Source organism: Chaetodon auriga, chromosome 15 (assembly GCF_051107435.1).
Source record: "Chaetodon auriga isolate fChaAug3 chromosome 15, fChaAug3.hap1, whole genome shotgun sequence".
Lineage (NCBI taxonomy): Eukaryota > Metazoa > Chordata > Actinopteri > Chaetodontiformes > Chaetodontidae > Chaetodon > Chaetodon auriga.
In genome coordinates, this window is record NC_135088.1 from 7,529,186 (window position 1) to 7,552,757 (window position 23,572).

General features: G+C 41.4%; 1 protein-coding gene across 1 annotated transcript in view; it reads left to right on the top strand.

The window, feature by feature from the left end:
• The first annotated feature begins 141 nt into the window (after positions 1-141).
• Positions 142-23,572, top strand: part of jakmip2 (janus kinase and microtubule interacting protein 2) — a 28,809-nt gene continuing 5,378 nt past the window's right edge. The window contains exons 1-18 of the mRNA XM_076750268.1: positions 142-309; positions 14,592-14,840; positions 15,320-15,574; positions 15,860-16,102; positions 16,231-16,440; positions 17,351-17,449; positions 17,594-17,740; positions 17,863-18,003; positions 18,665-18,721; positions 18,841-18,963; positions 19,128-19,256; positions 20,395-20,478; positions 20,716-20,778; positions 21,150-21,248; positions 22,384-22,485; positions 22,685-22,738; positions 22,831-22,896; positions 22,988-23,056. Of these exons, the coding sequence (XP_076606383.1) occupies positions 14,712-14,840; positions 15,320-15,574; positions 15,860-16,102; positions 16,231-16,440; positions 17,351-17,449; positions 17,594-17,740; positions 17,863-18,003; positions 18,665-18,721; positions 18,841-18,963; positions 19,128-19,256; positions 20,395-20,478; positions 20,716-20,778; positions 21,150-21,248; positions 22,384-22,485; positions 22,685-22,738; positions 22,831-22,896; positions 22,988-23,056 (2,070 nt within the window). The 5' untranslated portion in view covers positions 142-309; positions 14,592-14,711. The remainder of the gene's footprint in view (positions 310-14,591; positions 14,841-15,319; positions 15,575-15,859; positions 16,103-16,230; positions 16,441-17,350; positions 17,450-17,593; positions 17,741-17,862; positions 18,004-18,664; positions 18,722-18,840; positions 18,964-19,127; positions 19,257-20,394; positions 20,479-20,715; positions 20,779-21,149; positions 21,249-22,383; positions 22,486-22,684; positions 22,739-22,830; positions 22,897-22,987; positions 23,057-23,572) is intronic.

Genomic DNA, 23,572 nt, shown 5'->3' on the forward strand with positions numbered 1-23,572 from the left:
GACGCTACAGTTTCAGAGAGGCTGCGGGCCGTGAAGCGGACGTCTCGTGGGATGCGGGGTGTCGGTGCTGGACTGCGGCGGCTCTGGGGCCCACAGAGCTGGAAACCAGTGAGCTCATTCTGGCTGCACGGAGAGGAGGGCGGGGCTCCCAGCATCATCACCACCGGCCATCACTGCTTCATTGTACGGGCTGCTGCTGATGCTGAGATCATAGCGGAGGGGGCCGATTTTTATACTGATAAAGGATCATGTCATGGACACGGTTTCACGCAGATTAAGACTCCGCACTCGACGACGATCGATTACGAGGTAAGGCAACGAAAGCTGCTTAATATGTTTGGTTTAACATCGTCTGGGCTGGGAGTCTCTGGGACTAGCGGGCCTGCTGGTTTGAGTCAGGCTGATCATGTCAGCGCCGATGCGAGATCACACATTGGGCTCGTTTTCATTTCACTGCCACTTTGAATCAAAAAGGTAACGTTGCAGCGATGATCACCGTGCACGATGGCACACACGCACACGCGGAAACCTTGTCTCAATCGCAGCGTGTAGCTTTGGCTCAGCCTGCATGTCGGAAGTGACAGAGCTCGGCCTACTCGAGCAAGCCCTTCGAAGATGACGAGGATGGAGCTTGTGGCCGCCTGGTGATTTTCCTCGTCATGCAGGGGCCAGTCACACACGACGGATGCTCACGCTGCACCGAGCATCGTCTGAGTGTGTGATTTCTGCGGCTGGTAGGCTTTTCCGTAGCCCGTACTTGTTGTGCGGCGAAGCTTCCAGCTGTTGATGCCTGCGCCTCAGGTACAGCCAGATGCGCACTGGCTTCTCTACGTACAGTTTGCAGCATGTGAATTCCTTTCTGCTTGACAGGTCATCAGACATCACTGGACATGTTTTGAAAGGATGCTGCAGTGATGTTGCAGGAGGATGCTACAGTCCAGAGTGGGCTGGCAGGGCCTCCAGACTGAGGCACGGGGTCTGTAGCCTGCTACTGCCTCAGGGTGTTACACTGGCCTGATTTAACACACATCAGCCAGGCTGGGAAGGCGTTTGTCACAGCACTGTTTCAGGGGGAGCACAGATGTAGGTTGGTGACTGACCAGTAGTTAATAGTTTATGGATTTATCTGGAAAGCCCTGTAGCACAGATCGATGGAGCAAAAATGACGCCAACAGATAAAATAGGCCAATAAAGTTGGATAAATTACTCATAATAATGGGCAGCATTAACAGATAGTGTTGTTGTTTCTCTTCCTTTTGATTGGACCTGTCATATTAATATTACAATTTCATCACAATTTGAGTGGATGTTCTTTAAGTGGCCCTTAAAGAGGGTGACAGTGGTATTTTCTATTAATTTCTGCATCCACCTGCCATCAAGTATTGTTGCGTTACGGGACATTGTCACATTATTTCTTGGATATATTCCCCTCCATGTGTTGCTGCTCATCTGCCATCAGTGGACAGTCTCATCCATGCAATCAGCTCTTACATGAAGCATTAGGCTGGATTTCAGCTGTACTGCACAACAAGTTAATGCTTTAAAAATGACTTCTAATGAAGGTCAAACTGACTGTAAAGGAACATCAAATTGAGATTGGACAGTTGTATTACATAAAACACAGCAGCAGCAGCAGTCTCAACCAAAAATCCCAGTGGGTTTGATGGATCACAGATAAATTGTGTATGGTTATGACAACAAATATAGTTTCATTGCATTTATTGTTTGAGACCTATAATGCACTTTAAAATGCAAATTGCTCATTTGAGTCACATGCAAACCATGGAGCAGGAAGCATTAGCAGAGCTCTGTTCATACACTACGTTGGTATTTTGACCTGAGGCAGATGGATAAGAAGCCATTTTTGGCCTGAACTAAGAAGCAGACAAAACATAATCCACAAACAAGCAGGAGAGTGCTGCTTGACTCCAGCCGATGTGATGACACTTTAAACCAACTTACATCATAAACAGATCCCAGACTGATTAAACTTAAGTTGCTCATTGACATTGGGGCAGTCCTGGCATCGGTCTGATGAACACAAACCTACTCAATGAGAACATCCCGCTAGTTTTGTTGGATCGCAGGGCTGTACATTCACTTAATGTACATGTGTTGAACATTTTGGAGCACATGCCACAGAATTGTAGCAGGAGCACAGAACATCTGTTATTATCTCTAAACGCAACCACAAGTTGTGCAGTCCATTGCTGAAACAGGCATGTGACCGGAGGAGGACATTAATGTTGCATGCAGACCTTAACCATAAATCTTTTCCAACAAACGTTTTCTTTATTTGCCCGTAATGGCAAACGGCAGGGACGTAATGAAGCTTACACATCCACATATTAGGCTTCAAATGAGCAAATCTGAGTAAATCATACAATATCGTTTGTATTAAATCCATATTGACCAGATGGTATGAATCTGTAGTGTTTTTTGGCTTGAATACAGTAGATGATACATCTGGCTTGTGAAACGTCTCTGCCACCGGCGTCTTGCAGCAGATTCTGTTCTAACCCAATCAAACAGGAGAAAATGGCAGACTTTTGTGCTGCTTTTGGATGTTTGAACAACATTCCACAAGCAATCACAGTATTTTACTGTTACAGTGTTGTGACTGTGTTGAAATTAATATTAACATCAATCTATTATCAGCACATGCCTGTCCTGGTACTAGAATAAACTAACTTATGTCAGGTAAGAATTTATTAGAGCTAAATTTGTGTTGTTCACCTGTGCGTTTAAACATGCAGCTGTGACTTATTTCCCTTTTATTTTCAGTTGCACAACCCCGATTCCAGAAAAGTTGGGATGCTGTGTGTGATCAGTTGCTAATCCTTTTTGACACATGCTCAATTGAAAACAGTACAACAACAATATATTTAATGTTGATCAGCTTTATTGATCATTGTAAATATATGCTTATTCTGAATTTGATGTAGCAACATGTTTCAAACAAGTTGTGATAGGAGCAACAAAAGACTGGGAGCGTGACAGACACAGATCCCCGAGTGGCACTTCCTGTGGCAGGTGAGTGTCACTCAATCGGCAGTTGAGAGACGCCTCATTTTATGCACTTATTTCTGCCTCAGAGGTTATGGTTTTGATCGTATAAATAAAAAGAAAGAAAAATATTCTTTACTTACTTACTAATTGCTTTTATAGTCATTTAAACACTCAGTTACAGTAATGAAAGACAAATCCCCCATTTTATTATTCTTAAAAGAAATTAAAAATACAGGCTACTTAATAAATATAAAAATATGAGAAGAGATTTGGCAACGTGTTTGTATGTAAAATAGAAGAAAAGGAGGACTTTACTGAGTTGCATTCTGTTAACTGATATTTAGTGCCAATGAAAAAGGTGTAATTTATGTTACTGTCAATGGTTGTGTCTGGTTGTGATCATTTTTGTTTTTTAATGTCTTAATTGATGTTTTCATTTTTAGATTCTATTGCAATTCTGTATCTTTCTGTAATTTATATGACCTAAAACTGCCACCTAGTGGCACTCCTGTGTATACTGTAGCTGATTGTTATAAATGACTATAAAAGTGATTATTAGTAAAGAGTATTTTTATTCCTTTTATTTAACCAAGGGGTAATGAAATCGTAACCTCTGTATCCACATAAAAAGAATGAAAAACAAAGAAGCAGAACAGATTTCCAGCTGCTGACCTGTCATGACAACAAACCATGCAGAGAAATTTGGCCCCGACCTATTTGAGAGCGAGCTGGTCACTGTGACGCCACGACCTGCCAGTGCCACTCGGAGGATCCTGCCCCTGCTGGAGTCGTGGAATTCCCAGAAAACACCAGTTTGGATCATTCCACTGGTAAACAGGTTGATTGGTAACAGGTGATAGTGTCATGATTGGGTATGAAAGGGGCATCCTGGAAAGGCTCAGTCTCAGGCAAAGGTTCACCGCTTTGTGAACACGACTGTATGAAGGATGTTACTACAGAGGCTGAGGAACAGTCCAAAAAAATTATTGCATTCTATTTTTATTTACGTTTTACACAGCTTCTCAACGTTTTAGGAACTGGTGTCGTACAAAGCCGTTCGTTTGGGTTTACCAGAATGCGTAACGGTTATACAGCAACTCTGCTGACACACTGATTATATTTATACATAATGTGTGACTTCAACTATAAATGAGCAAAACATGAATATTTCATTATAAGTGTTATTAAAAACATAATTGTGAAGTCTGCCAGACATAGTCTTGAACTTTTAACTTTAGTGTTTGTTGTAGTTTCTGTGTGTTTGCCAAATTATACAAACAAAATACAGATTATACAATAAAATTATAGGATGGCAGCCAATGTTCATGCAGCAACAAGAAAGATCATACTTGGGAACTAATTATATAGTTTAAGCTCATCTTAAAATTGTTGTTAAAGTTGTTTGCAGTATAGTTGGATCTATGATCTTTATGTAACATCTATCAGATGTTCCGGTTTTTATTAAATAAACCAAACACATCAATCATAACCAGATTACATATGAAGCCACGCCTGTTGCCTTTGGCGTATTTTTTTTTTTTCTTCTAATATCTGGCACATGACCAGGTCGAATCCACGCCTGTTCTGCAGCCATATTTGGCATCAGTGTCATCAGTCAAAATGCACGTTTCATAAGGTTCATCAGCAGCTGCTTTTGTTTTCACCTCAGATCAATTCTGACCAAAATTTCGTGAACTGCTTCGCTCCAGAGCTGCTTATATTTTGCCTGGCTGATGTTCTCAGCACAGTTCTCGAGGGCTTATGGAAACTCCAGATATGATCCCCAAAAGCAACCAAAGCTTATCTTATTCTTTAATCCTAACCTTAACCCAAGGCAAAATATGGCTTGTACGGTAGCTTGACTGGGCAGTGGATGACAGATGGTGGGTCCAGATATAGAAAATGTTGGCTCAAGGTTGAAAGATTTATTTTGGGAACTGAAAGCACCGCCTTTTGTTTTTTTGAGCAGAAAGGAAGATGCCCACTTATGTCTAATCTCAGTTTTTACATGTTCCCAAATGCACATTTCTAAATGTTAATCGCGGGATGTTGAAGCAAATTAAAATTTTGCAGAACACGGACGCCGCCTCTTTCATTTGTCTCGATGACATCAAATTGAATGATTGATGTAACGTAATGCAAAATGCAGCACTGTCATGCAGTACAAACTGTCATGACAAAGCCTGGTCTTTGAAAGAGCGGAAGTATGTCCTTAAAACCCGTCAATCATTTCTATACAGATTTTCCTTTGGGGGGCTGGAGCAGCAGCAGGAAGGCTTGCTCGCTTTTCTGTTAGCATCCCACTAGACTGAAAGCGGAAAATCCAGCCCTAACACTTCAAAATGATGTGTGAGGAGTCAAAAGTGGGTCATGGTGCTAGTGTGCTTCATGTGGAAGGTGTTAAAGATTATCACCCAGCGACTAAGAGGTGCCCACAGTCAAATATGTAACAGCTAATGACCCAGATATTTTTTTTTTTCTCTGCAATTATAGGAGACTAAAACAGAGCAATTGGGAGAGTGAGGATCAAACGTTTCAGTTCCGGCTGGATGTGTTAGTAGTATCACGTTAGGCAGAAGAACTCAACAAGCCAGCCCCTGAGTGCCTCAGCCGCCTTCATAAGAAGCTCGTCTGACCCGGTTCGCATCAGCAGGCAGCTGTTTTAAGTGATGGATAAAGCCGCTGCATGTTAGCTGCCCGGGACCAAACGGCAGACAGACACGGTTAGCGACTAGCTGCTAAAGAGGCAGACATTTCCAAAATTATCAAGACACTTTCAAAATTATTGACCTGTAGAGCCAGAGACCCGCCGCAGCTGGAAACGGCGTTTTGCAACAGTTTTAGATGTACGCATGCGCCACGGGTTCCCTTTTTTTCGTTTTTAAACTTTATTAACAACACATGTTATTACAATACGCCGCCAGTCGTAGACAATTTGTCGACTAGAAAACACGACTCACGCCTGAATTATCAGTAATATTCATTTTTATTTCTGGTTCTTTGTGAAACGACATTTAATTGACTGAACGTGGGCCAAAGACACATTGCACATACGAACAGCAAAATAGATTGATTAAAAACGTCAAAATGTGCAGTTACATTATTTTTAATTGTAAACATTACCATATTTGAAAGATGCAGAAAGAAAAGCAATGCCCCTGAAATATAACTTTTGCAAAGTTTTCATTCAGTCGTCAGTTTCAAGTACAATTAGTCATTTGGTGGATCCAGAGCGACGTACATATGAATTCACACACCGATGGCGCAGCATCGGGGGCAGCTTTGGGGGTGCATATCTTGCCCAATGATACTTCGGCATGTGAACTGCCAAAACCAGGGATCGAACCACCAACTGATAGACGACCACTCGACCTCCTGAGACACAGCCGCCCCCAGTTTCATCCAGATGCCACAATGAATGGATAAATCTATCTTTACCGATGTGTCTACTACTGCTAAAATTCAAGCTAACCCAAGTTATAGCCGGTTCCCAGGCCGTTACAAAGCATAGGCTGACACTGAAGGTAGCTAGCTAGCATTAGCTTAATAAATTAAGTTAACCACTGCTGAGGGTTGTCAAAACCGTTAACTTTAAAACTAAATTAAGCTAACTCACTGGCTCATACCTACGTGTAATACTGTTGGTGTAACCCTCTCTCTGTATGGCTCTGGGTACAACGTTACAGGGTGGCATTTAAACTCGCGCATGTGTACATGTGAAACTGTGTCGGGAACCTCTGAGGTCTCTGATAATGCGGGGCGGTGTTTCTCCATACTCCTCCCAGCAGTTGGTAGAGACCAAAACAGAGCTAGAAGGTAATGGACTTCTCCTTTCTTTTCTTTTAAACGTATATAACAACGTCCAATGAATGCTAATGCTGCTAATGTTACGTGTCTAAAGGATGTGTTGGTAGGCAGTGGTTTGCTAACATGTCACTTTTATTAGATGGTGATTTTTTTAGTCAACGTTGCGCTAAAAGCTTACTCCAAGTGACCAAAGAACAACAAAACAATGACTGCAGCTGTAAACACTCACTCCATCCGCAATTCCACAAAACATGGCTGTTATTGATTTGACCCAGTGTTCTGCTAAGCTATAGTTAAATGACACTTGGTGGGTTGACAGCATGTTTTGGACCTGTAACTTACATCCTTGTTGTTAGCATAACTGGCTCTGAGGTCCTGAAGAAAGACTTTTGCCTGCCACTGGAGAAACTGATCAGCTGTCAGTCACAACATGTGTTCATATCAGGCCCCATTCCAACCTTGGGGAAAGGCATCAAATTTTTGAATACATGGCCGACATCGGAAAGCGTCAACTTTGGAATAAAGTTTATTAACAATTTCAGTATCTTTTGGAGCTGTGATGGAGTACACCCAAACATCACCTCTTGGCATGCTATATCAAAACGAGAATGCACAGATAGGCACAGGCAGAAAGCATCATGCCGCCAGTATTTCTACAAAGTTTGTGTGTAGTGACATCAGTGCTTATCATTACGTTGTATTGGCTAAGAAGAAATTCATAGGTGTTTATGCAGGATTTCTCAGCACTGACTGCACTTGGTGTCACTAGGTATGACAGATGAATCCTGAATGGAGACCTGAACATTCATATCAATATAAAGAACGACACCAAAGCTGTGGAGCCTGTGAATTTACTGGACAGCTTTGAGCTTAAAGCCAGTCATCAGCGGGGTAACATTCTGGACTTGGTAATAGCAACACGGTTAAACCCTGACAGTGTTTCAGATCCATGCTTCCACATCAGCAAGATGAAAAATGAAGTTTTTTTTAAACGTTTTAGAAACATAGATAAAGGTGCGACCATTTATAGAAATAAAAAAGTGGTTCATGATTTTATTTCATGCCGACTTGATTACTGTAACGCACTGTTTACTGGCCTCGCCCAACAAAAAAACACTGAGAGGCTTCAGCTCATTCAAAACTCTGCAGCTCGGCTATTAACCAGAACCAAGAGGAGAGAGCGCATCAGTCCAGTTTTAGCTGCTCTGCACTGGCTTCCTGTAACATTTACAAATGATTTTAAGGTCCTCCTCCATGTATACAAAGCCCTTAATGGACTATGGCCAAGCTCCATGGCTAACTCCCATGTTTATTGTTTACCTTCGAGATCACTGATCATCTGCTGCTGGTCTGTTGGAGGGTTCCAGCAGCAACCAAAAGAAAATTGGGGATGCAGCCTTTGACCATTACTCCCCAAAGGTCTGGAACACACTTACTTACAGATATCAGGGAAGCCAGCTGGTTGAGTATCTTTAAAAGAAAGCTAAAAACGTGTCTCTTCACTTCAGCCTTTAACTAGCTATGACTTTGGATGCAGGACACTTTTGTGCTTTGCCTCGTGCTCATGCACTGCTGCGCTTCTTTTCAATAGTTGTATTTTACTTGACTTCATACATTCTATGTAATCTATTTGTACTTCTATTTTATTATTTTACTCTCTGATTTTATGCATTGTCTTTTTTTGTTTTCATCCTTATTCTTACTTACTTTTACCATCATTATCAGGTGGGTTTTATTCTCCATCTTATTTACCATTAAATATTTAGTTTTTTTTTGTCATTCTGTCTTTTCTATGTGAAGCAGTCTCTTGGTGCATGTGATTTCTGTCTTCTTAATATTACTATTATTATTATTAGTTGAGGCAACATCCGGTGCATGCCCCGTTATTGCCCTTGATGCCTGTCTGTGGGTGTGTAATGGTCATTTGACTAGCCAGCGGATTATTTCCCAGTGCAGTCTGAAAATGGAATATGACAGTAATCAGATTGACGTGGGCTCACAGTAAATTCGTATCTCGTCTAACCCTTCAGAATAGTGTCTGGCTGCTGTGAATGGTTTGTAGGTTAATACAGTATTAGTAGCCATGGTGAGTTGTGGTTGCCTTTGTATGATGGTTGTATTCAGCTGGACCAAGATGAATATAGATGAATCATCAGTGAATCATCGTCACCACCACTGTAAATCTTTTCCCTCTTTGAGAACTAGTTATTGTGCAGATTACAGCTTGACCAGCCAAAGAACAAAAATGAAAATACAATAACAGTAGGATAACACAGCTTCAGCTAACGATTATTTTCATTTTTGATTTATATGCAGGTTATTTTCTCAATCAAATAATTGTTTAAAAAATGTGAGAGAACGGTGGGAGATGTCCATCAGATGTTTCCAGAGTCCAGAGTCCAGTCCACCATATTCGTCTTACAATGATATAAAACAATGAAAAGTAGAATACCCAAATATTGGAGAATGATTTGCAGTTAATCTTAAAAAAATAAATGGTTAAATGATTATCAAGTTTTTAACCATTGCGGCTCTAAAATATAACTTACCACTTTTTAATAAGGGAGCCTTTATAATGGTTATGTAAGTTAGAAATATTGGCTTTAGCAGAAGTTATTATTACAGTTAAGCGTCACTGTGTGTTCAGAGAAAATACAGCATGTGTGATAGCATACCAAGATTGTACATTCTGTATCGGAGCACAAATTCCATATAATCAAAGTAAAAATAACTTAGTTCAACATATCTACAACTACAGTTCAAACAGAATAGGTTCTGAAAGTCCAAAAGCTAACCTACTCTATTAATACATTTATTCAGAGGTCAGGATTTGTTTACACTTTCTACACTTGCATATGTTGTGCAGCTGTGTACATACTCATGTAGAAACTGCCAACTTTATCTGCTGCTCTTTCAAAACAACATACACAAGAGCAGGCAGACGCACATAGATAGATACAGTGGCATAAACAAAATCTAAAATGAAGGTGATGAGACCAAGGTAAGGTTAGGGTCAGATGATTTTAGGTGTTCAGACCAAGGAAAGCATCCCGCATCCCTTTGGGCCTTGTGTGAAACTACACAGTGGCACTATGCAGCAGACACACCAAGTCAAGTAACCTGCATCTCCCTCTGCAAAGCCTTGCATATCCATCAAATAATAATTGATCGCAGGCATTAGCGTCAGCTTGTTCCAGTCCATTACCAAAGTGAAACTATTCCACATTCTAAATCATGTTTGAAATTGCTACTTTGCCATTATTTCCACATGATGTGCTGACATGTACCTTGTGTACACTTACTAATCCAGTGGTTTAATCAGTGTTTCTTTGGACAGCCTCCATAAGTGATACTTAAAAAGAGCAGCAGCACTTTCAAAAGGCCCCGTAACACTGCGGAGTGATGAGCCCATGTAGACTAAACATGGTGATGATGATTGCTTCATCTCTAATCTGTGTCTCAAAATCTTTTAAGCGATGTTATGTCATCCCTCCTCAGATTATGACGGACACATCTAACTCCTCCTGAGTCAACATGGCTATGCATGATGGTGTGCACGTTCATATGCACGTGCACTTTTGTGGGTTGTTAATCAGAAGTGTACAATAAGGAACCCTTTCAACGTGCTTAGCATGCATAATGATTTATATATCATAATGAGGTCCGATTTTAAATATTACAGCAGTTTCAAATTGATTATTCAAATGATAATAAGCATCAAATGAGGATCTGAAATCAGTGAGCACACATTGCCATGTCTGTAGACATGACAGTTAAAATAAATTGTGGCAGAGCCTCAAGTGATTGAATGTAGACAGGTGTACCACATGAGCAGTCATTTAGCTATGACATTTCTTTCAGCAACACTCACAGCATCATAATAATGTGCTGTGTCATAATGTGACTTTAATCAATTGACTGACCCTAATCACAGCTTAACGCTTGTCATGTGCACAGCCAGTCAGATAATTCTTGGAAACAACTATGGGATTTTGTAGGGAAGTTAAGTTATATTGGGACAGTGCACGTAGCAAGTAAGTATCCACAGAGACGTCTGAGTTTTAAAGAAAATCAGGAAATCTCGATATAGCGATAGAGTTTATAAGGACTTGTTGATTTAGTATCACGTTACACAGCAGTTCAGATAATTTAAAAAATATTTGTCCAAAAAATTGGAGCATTTACAAAATCTTGGTGGGCACTTTTAATAAAATTTAATTTGGCGTATAAAGAAGCTATTTTTAATGTGAAATGAGCCCTTTCAACAACTAAGATTTAATTTAAGAAGAACCTTCAGTATAAACCTCTAAATGACAGTTTAAGATAAGAATCATGTGATCGTGACAATATTTAATCAGCTCGATCTAACTTGACCGACCAATTGCATTGCATTGCATTGCATACCACAGCCTCAGACGTTTAGTGTCAACAGTAGTGTCAACAGAATCAAAATGAGTGTAATGTTCCTTCTTTATTGATGCAGTTCTACAAATATCTGCAGTTGAAAATTTTAGCATGCTTTATTTCGTCCCCACATTCAGTCATGCTGATGGGATGACCGTGGATGAAATACAACCATAGACTCCACTATCCAGAACTGCATCATCAGTTTGTAGACTGAAATAAATCTGATCTGGATTTGGGAATTAAAAGCTTACTTTGCTTGGTGCATTGAGCTCGGTAACGTTATTCAGCAGCTCTGATCACCTCACTGTTCATTGCATCCAGCCGCGAGTCTGCAAGACCCACATGTCTGCTGTAACATAAACATTAGCTAGCTAACATTTACTGCCTACTTACTGACACTGTTCCCTAACCAAAGACATTTTAGAGTCTCTAGCCTTAGCATTAATGTTACTTACCATAAACAAATCTGTGGTGTTTGCTTGTTTGGTGATGGTGTGCTGAATACTCTTTCAGTTGTTTGCTTCTTTTAATAAAGTCATCATGAAGTTAGCTTTTAGCTGCCTTAAGCTATGTTTGGATGGGGGACCCCTGCATGCTAAGAGGATAGTCGTCTATTTTCCATTTTTCAGTTGTAGAAGCTGCAACTTTCTTTACAATCATATTGTACAATGAGTTAAGCTACTGGTCTGTTACAACAGCCAGCTTCACTGCGGGTGCAGGATTGTTAGGTTTCATAACAGCAGTAGTGTGAATAACATCACTGTTTGTGTGTGTGTTAGAGGTAGAAATGGAATTTGAATGAAAATTAAGTTGATTTTGATATGGTTTTAGGGGCAGTTGGAGGTCTGCCCTTTCTCCTTGTTATTTTCCAGTGCTGTTAGAAGTCTTTTCCAGGAACACCTTTTATGAAAGTACAGATTTCGTTTTCTTGGAAATTATCAGTAGAGTATGGGAAATGTGAAATAAAGCATTACTGTAACCACAAGTTTTAAATTGTTCCATTAGGTTTGCTCTGTAATTGTGTGTGTCATTTTGTTTTTAATCAATAATACAGTTCCACAGTGTCTAACCGTGTTAGTTCAACCAACCAGCAACCCCAGCATTTCTGGCTCTGTCCATTACGCTGACAGTAACGTGTACTCCTGATGGAGGCTGATTGATAGTGCATCTGCAGTGGCATCTGTTTCTCTGTAAAATGCCCTTGAGCAAGGCATTGAAGCCTGCTTGTGGCACTGGCCTGGAGTCTGAACCTCGACAAAGAAAAACTTGTACTCCATGTGGGGATTGCTGTATGTGTATATGTATGTAGGGAACAGAACAAAATGGGTGAATTAAAGCTTAAAATAGCGAGTGTGAGACTTAAGTGCAGTGTCAGATTGTTTTAAGGCTGAAGAGGTTGGTAGTCTCGGTAGGATTTACTGGCAGATATAGCTGCATGTCATTAGTGTAGCAATGGAAAGAAATTTAATGTCCAAACGGGAACATGTGTAGTGAAAGCAGTCCCAGTATTGACCCCTGAGGGACCCCATGGTTTACTAAAAAGAGTGAGGGGAGACATGGTCACCAAACAATTTCCAATTTATCAATTAAGAACAAAACCACTTTAAAGCCGTCCCAGTTGGCCTCTGAATCTGAATTTTGTGGTCAACTGTATCACATGCTGCACTTCACTGATTTTGAAATTGGTCTGTCATTGCAGAATTCTGCTGCATCAAGACTGGATTTTTTTTTTTCGATGAGCGGTTTCACACAGGTAGTGAAATATTCTGGGACGCAGCCAGAGGATAAAGAACTGTTAATTATTGAGAGCAAGCAAGGGGCAGTCACATTCATTACTTCATGGAAAAAAATTAGAAAGGGTTTTATCTACAGAGCCTGAGGAGCATTTGAAATGCGTCACAGTTGTCATAAACTCACTTAAAGGGACATTAAAAAAAACGAAGCAGCCTAAACATGAAAGAGACATAAAATTTTGATGAAGTAGCACGGCTGAGGAAGGAGACGTCAGTAAAAGAATCATGAGCCACAATTTTTGATTGTATCCCACTGATTAAACCATTAAAAAAGGTTAAATGTCACGATGTGTCTCCACCAAATTGAACACACACGTAAGCTTAACATAAAAGGATGGCACCGATGGAGGATCAGTACTCTTCTGTGAACTGAGCCGACCCTCAAATAACTCAAGAATGTCTGCTTAATTAAAAATTCCCTAAAGAGAAATGTTCGTGCCGTGGCAACTAAAATGTTCACTGTGAAGAAAGTGATTTTGGCTTGTTTGCAGTCCATTGAAAAGTGTTGACTCCTTCTCATATTCTGAGCCCTCCTGCTTATATAAGCCTAAAGCATGTCTGTCTCCAGTACTCAGCAGGTCATTGGCTTTCAGCTGACCTCAAGCTGTGCGTGAAGAAAAGGCAAATAGTAGGGCAGAAAGGATTACAGCTGACTTTGCATTCCGACACAACCAATTGTTCACCAAAGCACTCCTCTGGTATGTTCGTCATTCATTTGTTAAGCTTAAATTAAAACAAATATCTCATCCAACCCGAGATCTCTACTGTTTGTTGAACTCTCGAGCTTGTCACTAGGACATGTTTCTTGCACCGCACTGACACATGGATCTCACTGTACCTTACTGCTAATACTAATACTGCATTTACTTACTGTTTGCCACCTTTTTTACACCAGAACACATCACACTGTAACTAATGCATGTGTCTATGTATATATATATAGAGAGAGACTTTTACTTACCTAAAATAACATATGTATAGATTATACACAAGAGTAATTCAGTAGTGTGAGTGTGTAGCTCAACATTGTCAGCAATTAAAGCACTGTATGGAGGTGTAGGTAATGTGCTATGGAGGTGTTGACAGTGCAAACCAAAAGAGAGTGATGCAGGGTGGTTATACGTCTGGGTATGTCTTTATTTCTTAGATTCTACATTTTGTCTCAGCTTTTTAAGTATATTTGTATGAGCATTGTTGGAGGGACCCTGAGAAATAAGAATTTCATTGCTTCACAACTTCAAACTGGAAACACACTTTTACTCACAAAGAGCAATGGAAAACATAAAGGTAGCAGGCTGACTGCAAACATCACTGACTGCAGATTAAATCAGATTTTTTTAGTTCACGAGATATATAAAAGTTCTTATACTAATTTTGTGTTGGTGACGTATTCTTTTCTTCTTTCATCTTTGTGGCACCACCTCATCTAATGTTGAACTCAAAAGGCATGACAGCTGTCCGTCGCAAACAGTTACGACAGTATATGACAAGCATGTGATGTCTTTTTTTGATATAAAAGACACTGAGTAAAAACACATTCTTTCTGTCTCTCTTTGTCTCTCCTCCACCCCCAAGCCCTTTTGTCTGACAGGAGAATGAGGAAGAGGAGGAACTGGAAAACCTTGGGAGCGCCCTGGAACGTTTCTGTGAAGTCTCGATGAAAGCATTAAAAGAGCGTCTTTAGTATTTGACTCAATGGCCAAGAAAGGGCGTACGAAGGGCGAGAAGCCCGAAGCGCTCATCTCTGCCCTACAGGCAGCCAATGAAGATCTCAGGTCCAAGCTGACTGACATTCAGATAGAGCTACACCAAGAAAAATGCAAGGTACTATACATCAACACATGTACCTTTGCCCTGTATGTTTCAAGTACTGCGGTCACTTTCAGTGTAATCTTAGTAGATTATTACTTCCACAAAGTCTGAAGTCACATTGCCTCAGTCATTTTTTAAAGGACAGTCTGTAATGGTGTGCTATACATTGAACAACATGTAAACTATTTACATCTTTATGCCCTTTACATCAGGCTGATCAGGTTAAATATTGAACAGCACGTGTAACTTACTGTGCAGTGTGTTGTGTGCACTCAAAATGAGACATCATGCTTACATTTGAGATTATCATAATTGTAACTCGATCATGTGAAATCTGGTTGGGAAAAACACAAGATAATTTACAGCCTTGTAACGATAGCTAAATCCATTACAATTGAATCAAGGAATGCTTGGGCCTCGGGCCACACTAGTAGCTCTGCCAGTTGTGCACAATAACCTATTTCCACGTTCTTCTGTCGCTCCTCTCAAAGGTGAGCAAACTTGAGCGCGACAAGCTGCAGGAGGTGAAGCGCGTGCGAGAGCAGGAGCAGCACCGTCACACTGCCATGTTAACAGAGCAGCGGGCCAAGTGGCACGAGGAAAAACAGAAGGAGCTCCAGGCTCTCAGGGAAAACCTGACGCGGCAGCATGAGCAGGAGCTGGCCCGCCACGCCAAAATCAAAGACCAGGAGAACCAGAGGCTTAAAGCCGCACTGAGCGCCATGCGCGATGGCAGCGGAGAGAAAGTGAGTTTTAAGATTATTTTAAGAAACCAATATACGGGAATAAAGAGGTATATTTCACCCAAAACAAAATCCCAACGCAGCAGCTGTGGAACTGAACCAGGACAGAGGGGCTTGGTAGTCACCTTCATTTCAGAGAAAAAGCTCCTAATGGCGGGAGCACTTGAAATAAATACTCATTACTGATCTGTCCTTTCCCCAGATAATCTAAAAAAAACATCTGAGTGTACTGTGAAAATACTGCCAAACCACATCAACCCCTTCCTCTTTCTACTCCCACTTCTCCAGGTGCGCACGGCCCTGACCCTGGAAGCCAAGGAGGAGGCGCGCCGCTTCTTTGACCAGGAGAGGGTGAAGCTTCTCCAGGAGATAGCGGAGCTGAAGTCCTCCAAGAAGCAGACTGACGAGGCTCTCAGCAACATGATCCAGTCCGACAAGATGAAGGCTGGTGACCTGCGGGTGGAGCACCAGCAGCACCAGGAGCAGATCTCCAAGATCAAGTGGGACTGTGAGAGAGACATCCGCAGACTGGTATGCACAGTCACTGCAGTGAGGCCCACTGTTCATATTACATCTATGCAGCACAGTATAGAAAAAATATAGAAAAAAAAACACTATGTAGCAGAAGCAACACCATGTTTTCCCTCCCCCTCATGTAGGTGGATGAAATCAAATCTAAAGACCGCACCATATTTTCCCTGGAGAAGGAGCTGGAGTCAACAGCGGGTTTCTTACAGAAGCTACAGCTTCAGAAGGACGCCCTGGATGAACAACTGTTCCTTGTCAAGGAGGCTGAGTGCGGCCTGGGAAGCCCGAAAAGAGAGATTCCGGGCAGAGCTGGAGATGGAGCAGAGCACTGTGGTAGCCCAGTAAGTAGAGAAGAATAGCAAGGAGACGTTTCATGCTCCATCAATTCATATCAAACAATAATTAAGAAAATGGGAGCCTTCCAGACTCTTGAACCCCATTTTTTCCTCTTTAGCACTTGAATACCACTCTGCAGCTTAAGTGCCATTGTGGCAGGACTGGTTTCGAGAGGTTTCTTGTTACAGCTTCACTGAAGTCATATTGATTTGTTGGCAAATGATCTAGCTTTTAAGATATTATGGCAGAGTACTTTAGTAGTTTGAAGAGTAGTTACGGGTTATAATACACAGTGACCACGACTTTAACTTTGAAAAAGACCCTGTGGTCCAGATGTGGGTGTGCCCTGTCGCATCTTGCCCATCAACAATGGTTGACAACAGACTTCTTGCAGTCCCCGGAGAAAAAACAGCTGGAGAAAATTGAGAGAGCAGCCTCAAAGAGCTCGACTGTGATCGGGATCGCAAGCTCAAATCTTATTCTGCACTTTCAAATCTACCTGTAGTAGTTAGAAGCTCACCGGAAGCTTGAGAGAGGTGAAGCAAAGTTAAAACATGAAACATGTCCCATGAGCAGCTCCAAGTTACAAAAAAAGAGAGAGAGAGCGTCTTTTTAATTGTCAGGATTAAAGTGTGTCAACTCATGAGTTGTACATTTAACATAATTTTGTTGCCTTCTCATTGAATTTATTTTTGTTTGAAGTCACCATCCTGCAGCGTGCTGCTTGTACTGAACTAATAGAATTACCTGAAATGATATTTAATTATTGCACTTGTGTATAATTACAAAGTGATCACGCTATGTACCTTCTGATATTACAGTTAAATAGTTTGAGGTGTGTTTTCTCTACATCTGGCACGTGGATGGACTAGTGAAATGCTAAGTTGCTGTTTTGCTTTTGTTTGTTTGTGTCAGGACCTGAGGAGAAACCAGAGGCGCATTGCTGAACTCAACTCAACTATACGCAAATTAGAAGACCGCAACTCACTGCTCGTCGACGAGAGGAACGAACTAGTATGACCAAATGATTAAGTTAACAATTCTTCCGCTCTCCCTCTGTCTCTCTTATTTTCATGTCTCAGCGCCTGTCTCCAACTGTCTACTTTCCTCATGTTAGTCGCAGTTTAATATATCGACCTGCCCCTTTCTCCCCGCCAGCTGAAGCGAATTCGAGAGTCGGAGAAGCAGTGTAAGCCCCTGCTGGACAGGAACAAGCTGCTGAGTAAGAGGAATGATGACTTGACTCAGACTATCCAGAAGCTGGAGGAGAAACTCAAGAGCCTGGTCAAGGAGAACCTTGAGATGGTCAGCACGAAGTCACATTAGCATCACATATGCATTTTGTACTTTTTCGTCAGGAGGGACAGGCTGACTCGCAGGTGGGTGTCGTGATCTTTAAAGTCTCTCTGTGTGTTTTGTGTCTGCAGAAGGAGAAGATCAGCTCCCATCCTCCACTGAAGAAGCTGAAGTCTCTGAATGACCTGGACCAAGCCCATGATGACCAGGAAATAGCCTTCCTTAAGCTTCAAGTCCTGGAGCAACAAAGCATGATTGATGAGCTGACAAGAGTGTGTTTTGTTCCTTTACTCTGGGGGGGGGGGACTTTGCATTTTTGTGTGAAGTGTCTTGGTAGTTGGGGTCATCGGGGGGTAAATCCTGAACTAATAGAACTGAAGAAAAAAGTCACAGTATAGTGTGAGACATGTTTTGACATTTTCTTCACATCACTGATTGTCTTAAAACTTATATAATTGCTTATTTGGATGTTAACAACTAAATGTACTTGTAACAAGTAACTCTGTGTGACTTATTTTACAAATATAATTAAGTAATAACCTTAACAATCAGGCTCCAGACACAGAGCGCAGTCTTGAAAACCTCGTAACCACCACCAAACTTCTGCAATGTGAAACGCTAGAAGCGCCGAATTAGCGATCATTGTCCGAAATGTCCAGAAGCCCTAATTTGTATAATTTATTTAATCATATGATGTGTTCAAGTTGCTATCTCATGCTTAACCTTTGCAAGGGTATTGGTAAACAAATTTCTGTGGTGGAAAGATTTGACGTAATGGCTCCCAACGTCGTCAGTGAGTCGAGTGAGAGAGTTTGTTTAGCTAAGAGTTTGTTTCAGTGATGTGATTCGCTCTTTTATTTAATTTGACTAAAATGAAAACATTATATGTTCATTTCACAGTGGTGGATTATCTTTTTTCTTTCCATTTCCCAGGACCGAGAGAAGCTACTAAGAAAGAAAAGGCATAAAAGAAGTTCAAGGCCGATAAAGGTGCTAATGATTGAATTTTGCTGTCACGCTGCTGGAGTAAATGACAGCAGAGGTTTATTCGGGACGCTTCCCATCAGAGATATTTAGGTCTGTAAATCTTTCAACCTTCTTCTCTGCAGAGGCCCATCGTAGTTGACACCTTCTTTGGGTATGATGAAGAGTCTATGGACTCTGAGACGTCCTCTGTGGCTTCGTTCCGGATGGACAGAACTCCTGCTACTCCCGATGAAGACCTGGAAGAGGTGAGAGCTGCTGCTGCTACTCCTTCTACTTCATTACCCATTCTGTTTTAACTCATGACTTTTAATCCAGCACCGCTATCAAATCAGTTGCTTCTGACTAGGGATATACCAAAAGTCCGTTTCAACCGCAGACTTTGACCTCTAACCTGTGTGCATCAAACAAGGGTCTATCCAACGAGGAGTCGGAGCTGCGTTTCCGTCAGCTGACCAGAGAGTATCAGGCCTTACAGCGAGCCTATGCCCTGCTGCAGGAACAGAAAGGAGGCATTCTGGATGCTGAGATGGAAGCAAAGGTACATACAGCACACAGGCTGCTATTAAACTTATTTTTGCCCCCACATATTCTTTGTTTTCATCATCTGATCTTCTGTGTCTTCAAAACACCGCATTTAACCACTACTTTCACTTCATAAAGTTGCTAAAGTTACCATCACAGATACATTTAAAACAGCCTTTGCAATGAGACACTTGGATCAAAGTCACTGTTTGACAATCCAGTGAATGTAAATGTAAAAAACAGGGGTTCTCAAACTTATTATCCACAGATTGGTTATAACAAAATAACATTTAATTGATTAATTAACGTGACATCGCTTGTGATTGGGCCGGCGCGAAAGTGAGGCAGACGAGGCTCAGATCTTTCAATGTAACATTAATATGCGAACTGGAGGGAAATTGGCCACATTCAAACCACGTTCATATGGGAAAAGGGTTGGAATGATCTCCAGCTATTCAAAGTCTCTCACAGTTTAATAACGGAAGACTGAACTTCATGACGTATTGTGGCCCTTTCATAACTGGAGGTATGCAAGGTCTTGTAATACCCATTGATTACGTTGGTTGGAGGTTGAAGCGAGGTCATGTTACAATCATGGTTGTGTCATATGGCTTCCATGAGGCTGTGGTTATCGAGTTAAACGGAATCTGATTATCCCTAAAATTAAACAGTCATCATAACACATGATTTTGAAAATAGCTTCTCTTATTTATTCTGTTACATAAATGGCTGTTTCCGGACCACGATGGTTCTCGTCATGTACTTTGTTTAATTTAAACGGGGCGATGTTGCACTTCTCCTGCTCAGTGTAACACAGAGGACATCAGAGTGGATTTTTATGTAAAGAGCATGCATGTAGTGCACATCTGTTCACTGAAATGCTACTTTAAGGGTGTCAAGGAGAGACATGCAGTTCAGTAACAGGGATATTTGCAGTCCAAACCAAATTTTAACAAAATACCACAAGAGCTACATGCAGTCAGTGCACTTATGGACCTCACAGAAAGCATCTCAACCTTCTGTCTCACATACATCAGATGTTAATTATATTATTGTATGTCAGACAAAAAAATCTCCTCCACTGCAATATCAGCATAGACCCCCTACTTGAGAGCTCTAGTAGCTAAAGAGTGTGTGTTTTGCTCATGTTTCAGGCTCAGGAGCAGCTCCAAGCAGACGTTCTCAGGTACAAAGCCAAAATAGAGGACTTGGAGAAGGAGCTGACCCTGAAGGGGCAGGTAGGACACACAAGTACATACATGAGTGAGGGCAGATGACTGATGACTAATGATGCCATGCAGTGTATTCGGGACACTATAACGATGAAATAATAAGCTGTATATTCTGTATTTACTTACAAAAAGCCTACTGTCTATGTCGTTCAGGCAAAACTATACAGCAAAAAAGACAAAAACATAATGAACACGTTGATAGATGCACCAGTGTCCTCACATCACGTCTCTGTGCTCGATCAGGACTCCAAATGGGTGGAGGAGAAGCAGCTGTTCTTACGAAGGAATCAGGAGCTTTTCGAGAAGGTTGGACTCAACTTTTTTGCTCAAGATGTTTGTGACTGTCGTGATTACGCTTTTGTGTCTGACGTGTCGAAAGTGTATTCAAGCTGTTTTGTTAACCGTGTTTTGTCATGGCCCTGGTATCATTTTGAAAAGTGTGAATGATCGCCTGAAAAAGTGTGATTTTTGTCAGTCTGATGATGCTTGTTACAGATTTGGTAATTCGCATTATTTAAAGCTTTACAGCCTCGAGGTACTTTCCTACAATTATGACTTATTTAATTGCCACTTTGTCTCCATCATATTGCTTAAGAGAGTGTGGCTAAAATCTAAAATGTGCAGACAACGACCCCTTCCTGTCTCCGTATTAATTGCAATTCTCTGTGGTGCTCCAGGTGGATAAGATGGAGTCAGAGTGCAGTCAGCTGCAGCAGGAGCTTCAAGACTCCAAAGACCAGAATGAACTGTTAGAGTTCAGGATATTGGAGCTGGAGGTGAGTCACAAATAGTTTCCCACCAAGTGAAGAGAAATCTCATATTAACATTTTGACATTGTTTATTATTCAGTTTTAAAGTCTTTTCACGCTATTGGTTTTGCCTGTTAAAACAAGATTTTGTCTTAAATGAATTAAACCAAAATTCAGTGTTCTGTAACACAGCAGCTCTCGGCCACCCTTATAAGGTGCTGGTGTGGGTTTTTCTGCCCTCTTTTCCAGCTACAGTGAACTCAGAGATGATGTATTTTTGGAAAGGTGCAAACATTGAGCCATGTCATAAAGCTGGAGGAAGTAAACTACACTGAGGTTTAAAAAACTCTTCATTATAGCACTTCTTTCATAAACTACTGCTTCAATGCAAGCAGAAACATGAGTATTCATTTTCGTAGTACGGCAGAGACATCTTTCTTGTTGACCAAAGCTCTAAATGCAGTTGATTGTTCTTTTAGAGAAAATATGTCATCCAATGTCATCCAGTTCATTTAATCCAACATCAGCAGCAGCCATTTTGGATTTACATGAAGAAATGCCTCGATGGCACTGGTCTGTACAGTCATCACATCAAAGCTGTCTGGAATGCTGCCAATCTGTATGAACAAGACATGGACCAGGCGCATCTGCCAGAGCAAAAAAAAAAAAAACGTGAGCTTACAGATTTGTCTGGTTCCCAGGCTTCAAAGTCAGGATTTAGAAGGGACTAATGTCCCGTGATGTTGAGTGACTTGTGGCTGACACATGCACATGCCTTGATAAGCGGCCTCTGTGATGTGGCTGTGCTGCAGTGCAGGTCCTGACAGCAGCTAGTTAGCAGAGAGGAGAACAGATGCATGGGTGTAGATACAGTCCAGTAAATATGGGTGGTCAGCATTTTCACAGCTGAACAAAGCAAAGAGCACCACCTACTGAAACCTGAGCGCTGAATAAATAAAAAAAAGTCATGGATGGAAAGGAGGATTACTGCAGGGAATGTTGGCAAACAGCAAAAACACAACAAAGAGTCTTGAAGGTAACTTGAATGAAATTCTGAGGCCTGATTTGATGCCAGTTGCATTAAAGATTATTGGCAGTGTGAATGTTTGTGGAAACAGAGCAGAGTTCCTTTAATAATGAAATATATACATCTGTTCTGTAGGAGCGTGAGAGGAGGTCTCCTCCATTCAACCACCTAAGAATGCATCCCTTCTCCGAGGGAGTCAGCGCACTGCAGATCTACTGCATGAAGGAGGGGGTCAAGGTATGCCAGAGGAGGAGAACTCCCGTCCTGGTTTCTCAGACGGGATCCCTGTGCTGCAGACCCCACAATTCTTATATATTTCTTACTCTTACAGCAGCAAACTTAGAGTTTAACAAGCAAATATTAAAAGTGAAAATGAAAGGTAAAAGGCATTTTATTTGTCAGCTCCTGATTGTTTTTTATCACGCTTTCTTTACAGGATGTGTGCATACCAGATCTCATCAAACTCCTAGATATCCTGGGAGACAACGGGGTAATTCATGCTGAGTCACTCATAACGCATCAATACTGTGACGATAAAACAGGAACATTATTAAATCAGTGACTGTTTTTGCTTTCATGCAGAATTTAAGAAACGAGGAGCAAGTGGCCATCATTCAGGCGAGCACTGTTCTGTCACTGGCAGAAAAGGTACGTTTGGAAGCTCTGGTCATTGAAAACATCAGCACACAGTGGAGTTTGAGCTGTGCCGGCTCATGACCTGCTGTTTGTCGCCCTCTAGTGGATTCAGCAGATCGAGGGGACGGAGGCGGCGCTGCACCAGAAGATGGTGGACCTGGAGATAGAGATGGTGAGTCACAACAGTCCTGCTCAGCAAAACACCTTTTGGTTTATTTCTTTTCTTATACATGATTTAATGCTGTGGTTTATTTCTGTTGCCTCCTGCTAGAATATCTGTTTTCTCACTGTTTTTGGCTCTCAGCAGCTCTAGTCCAGTCTGATACGACTGAAGCTGCCAGTAATGCTTATTAAGTAAGCCCGTTGTGCTTTTTCCTCACACTGAGCTGATGTTATTAAGCTATATAACTGGTATTTCGTCAGATATTGTCTTCCTCCTGTGGGACGAATGCATCCGAAAGTGTGTTCAGCCAATTTTCGAGCAGCAGTAAACACTTTCTCTTGCACTCCACTGCTTTCCAGACATGAACACCACGTGTCTGAAACAGCCCCGCATCAGGTCTTATTTAGTGGCCCTTTATGCAAAACAGATGAACTGCGGCTGGGCTTACCTCCTAATTCTGCAGTCTTAACAAATGCCCCGCTTAGCCAACACAAAGGTTTGCACCCCTGACAGTAATTTGCAGCT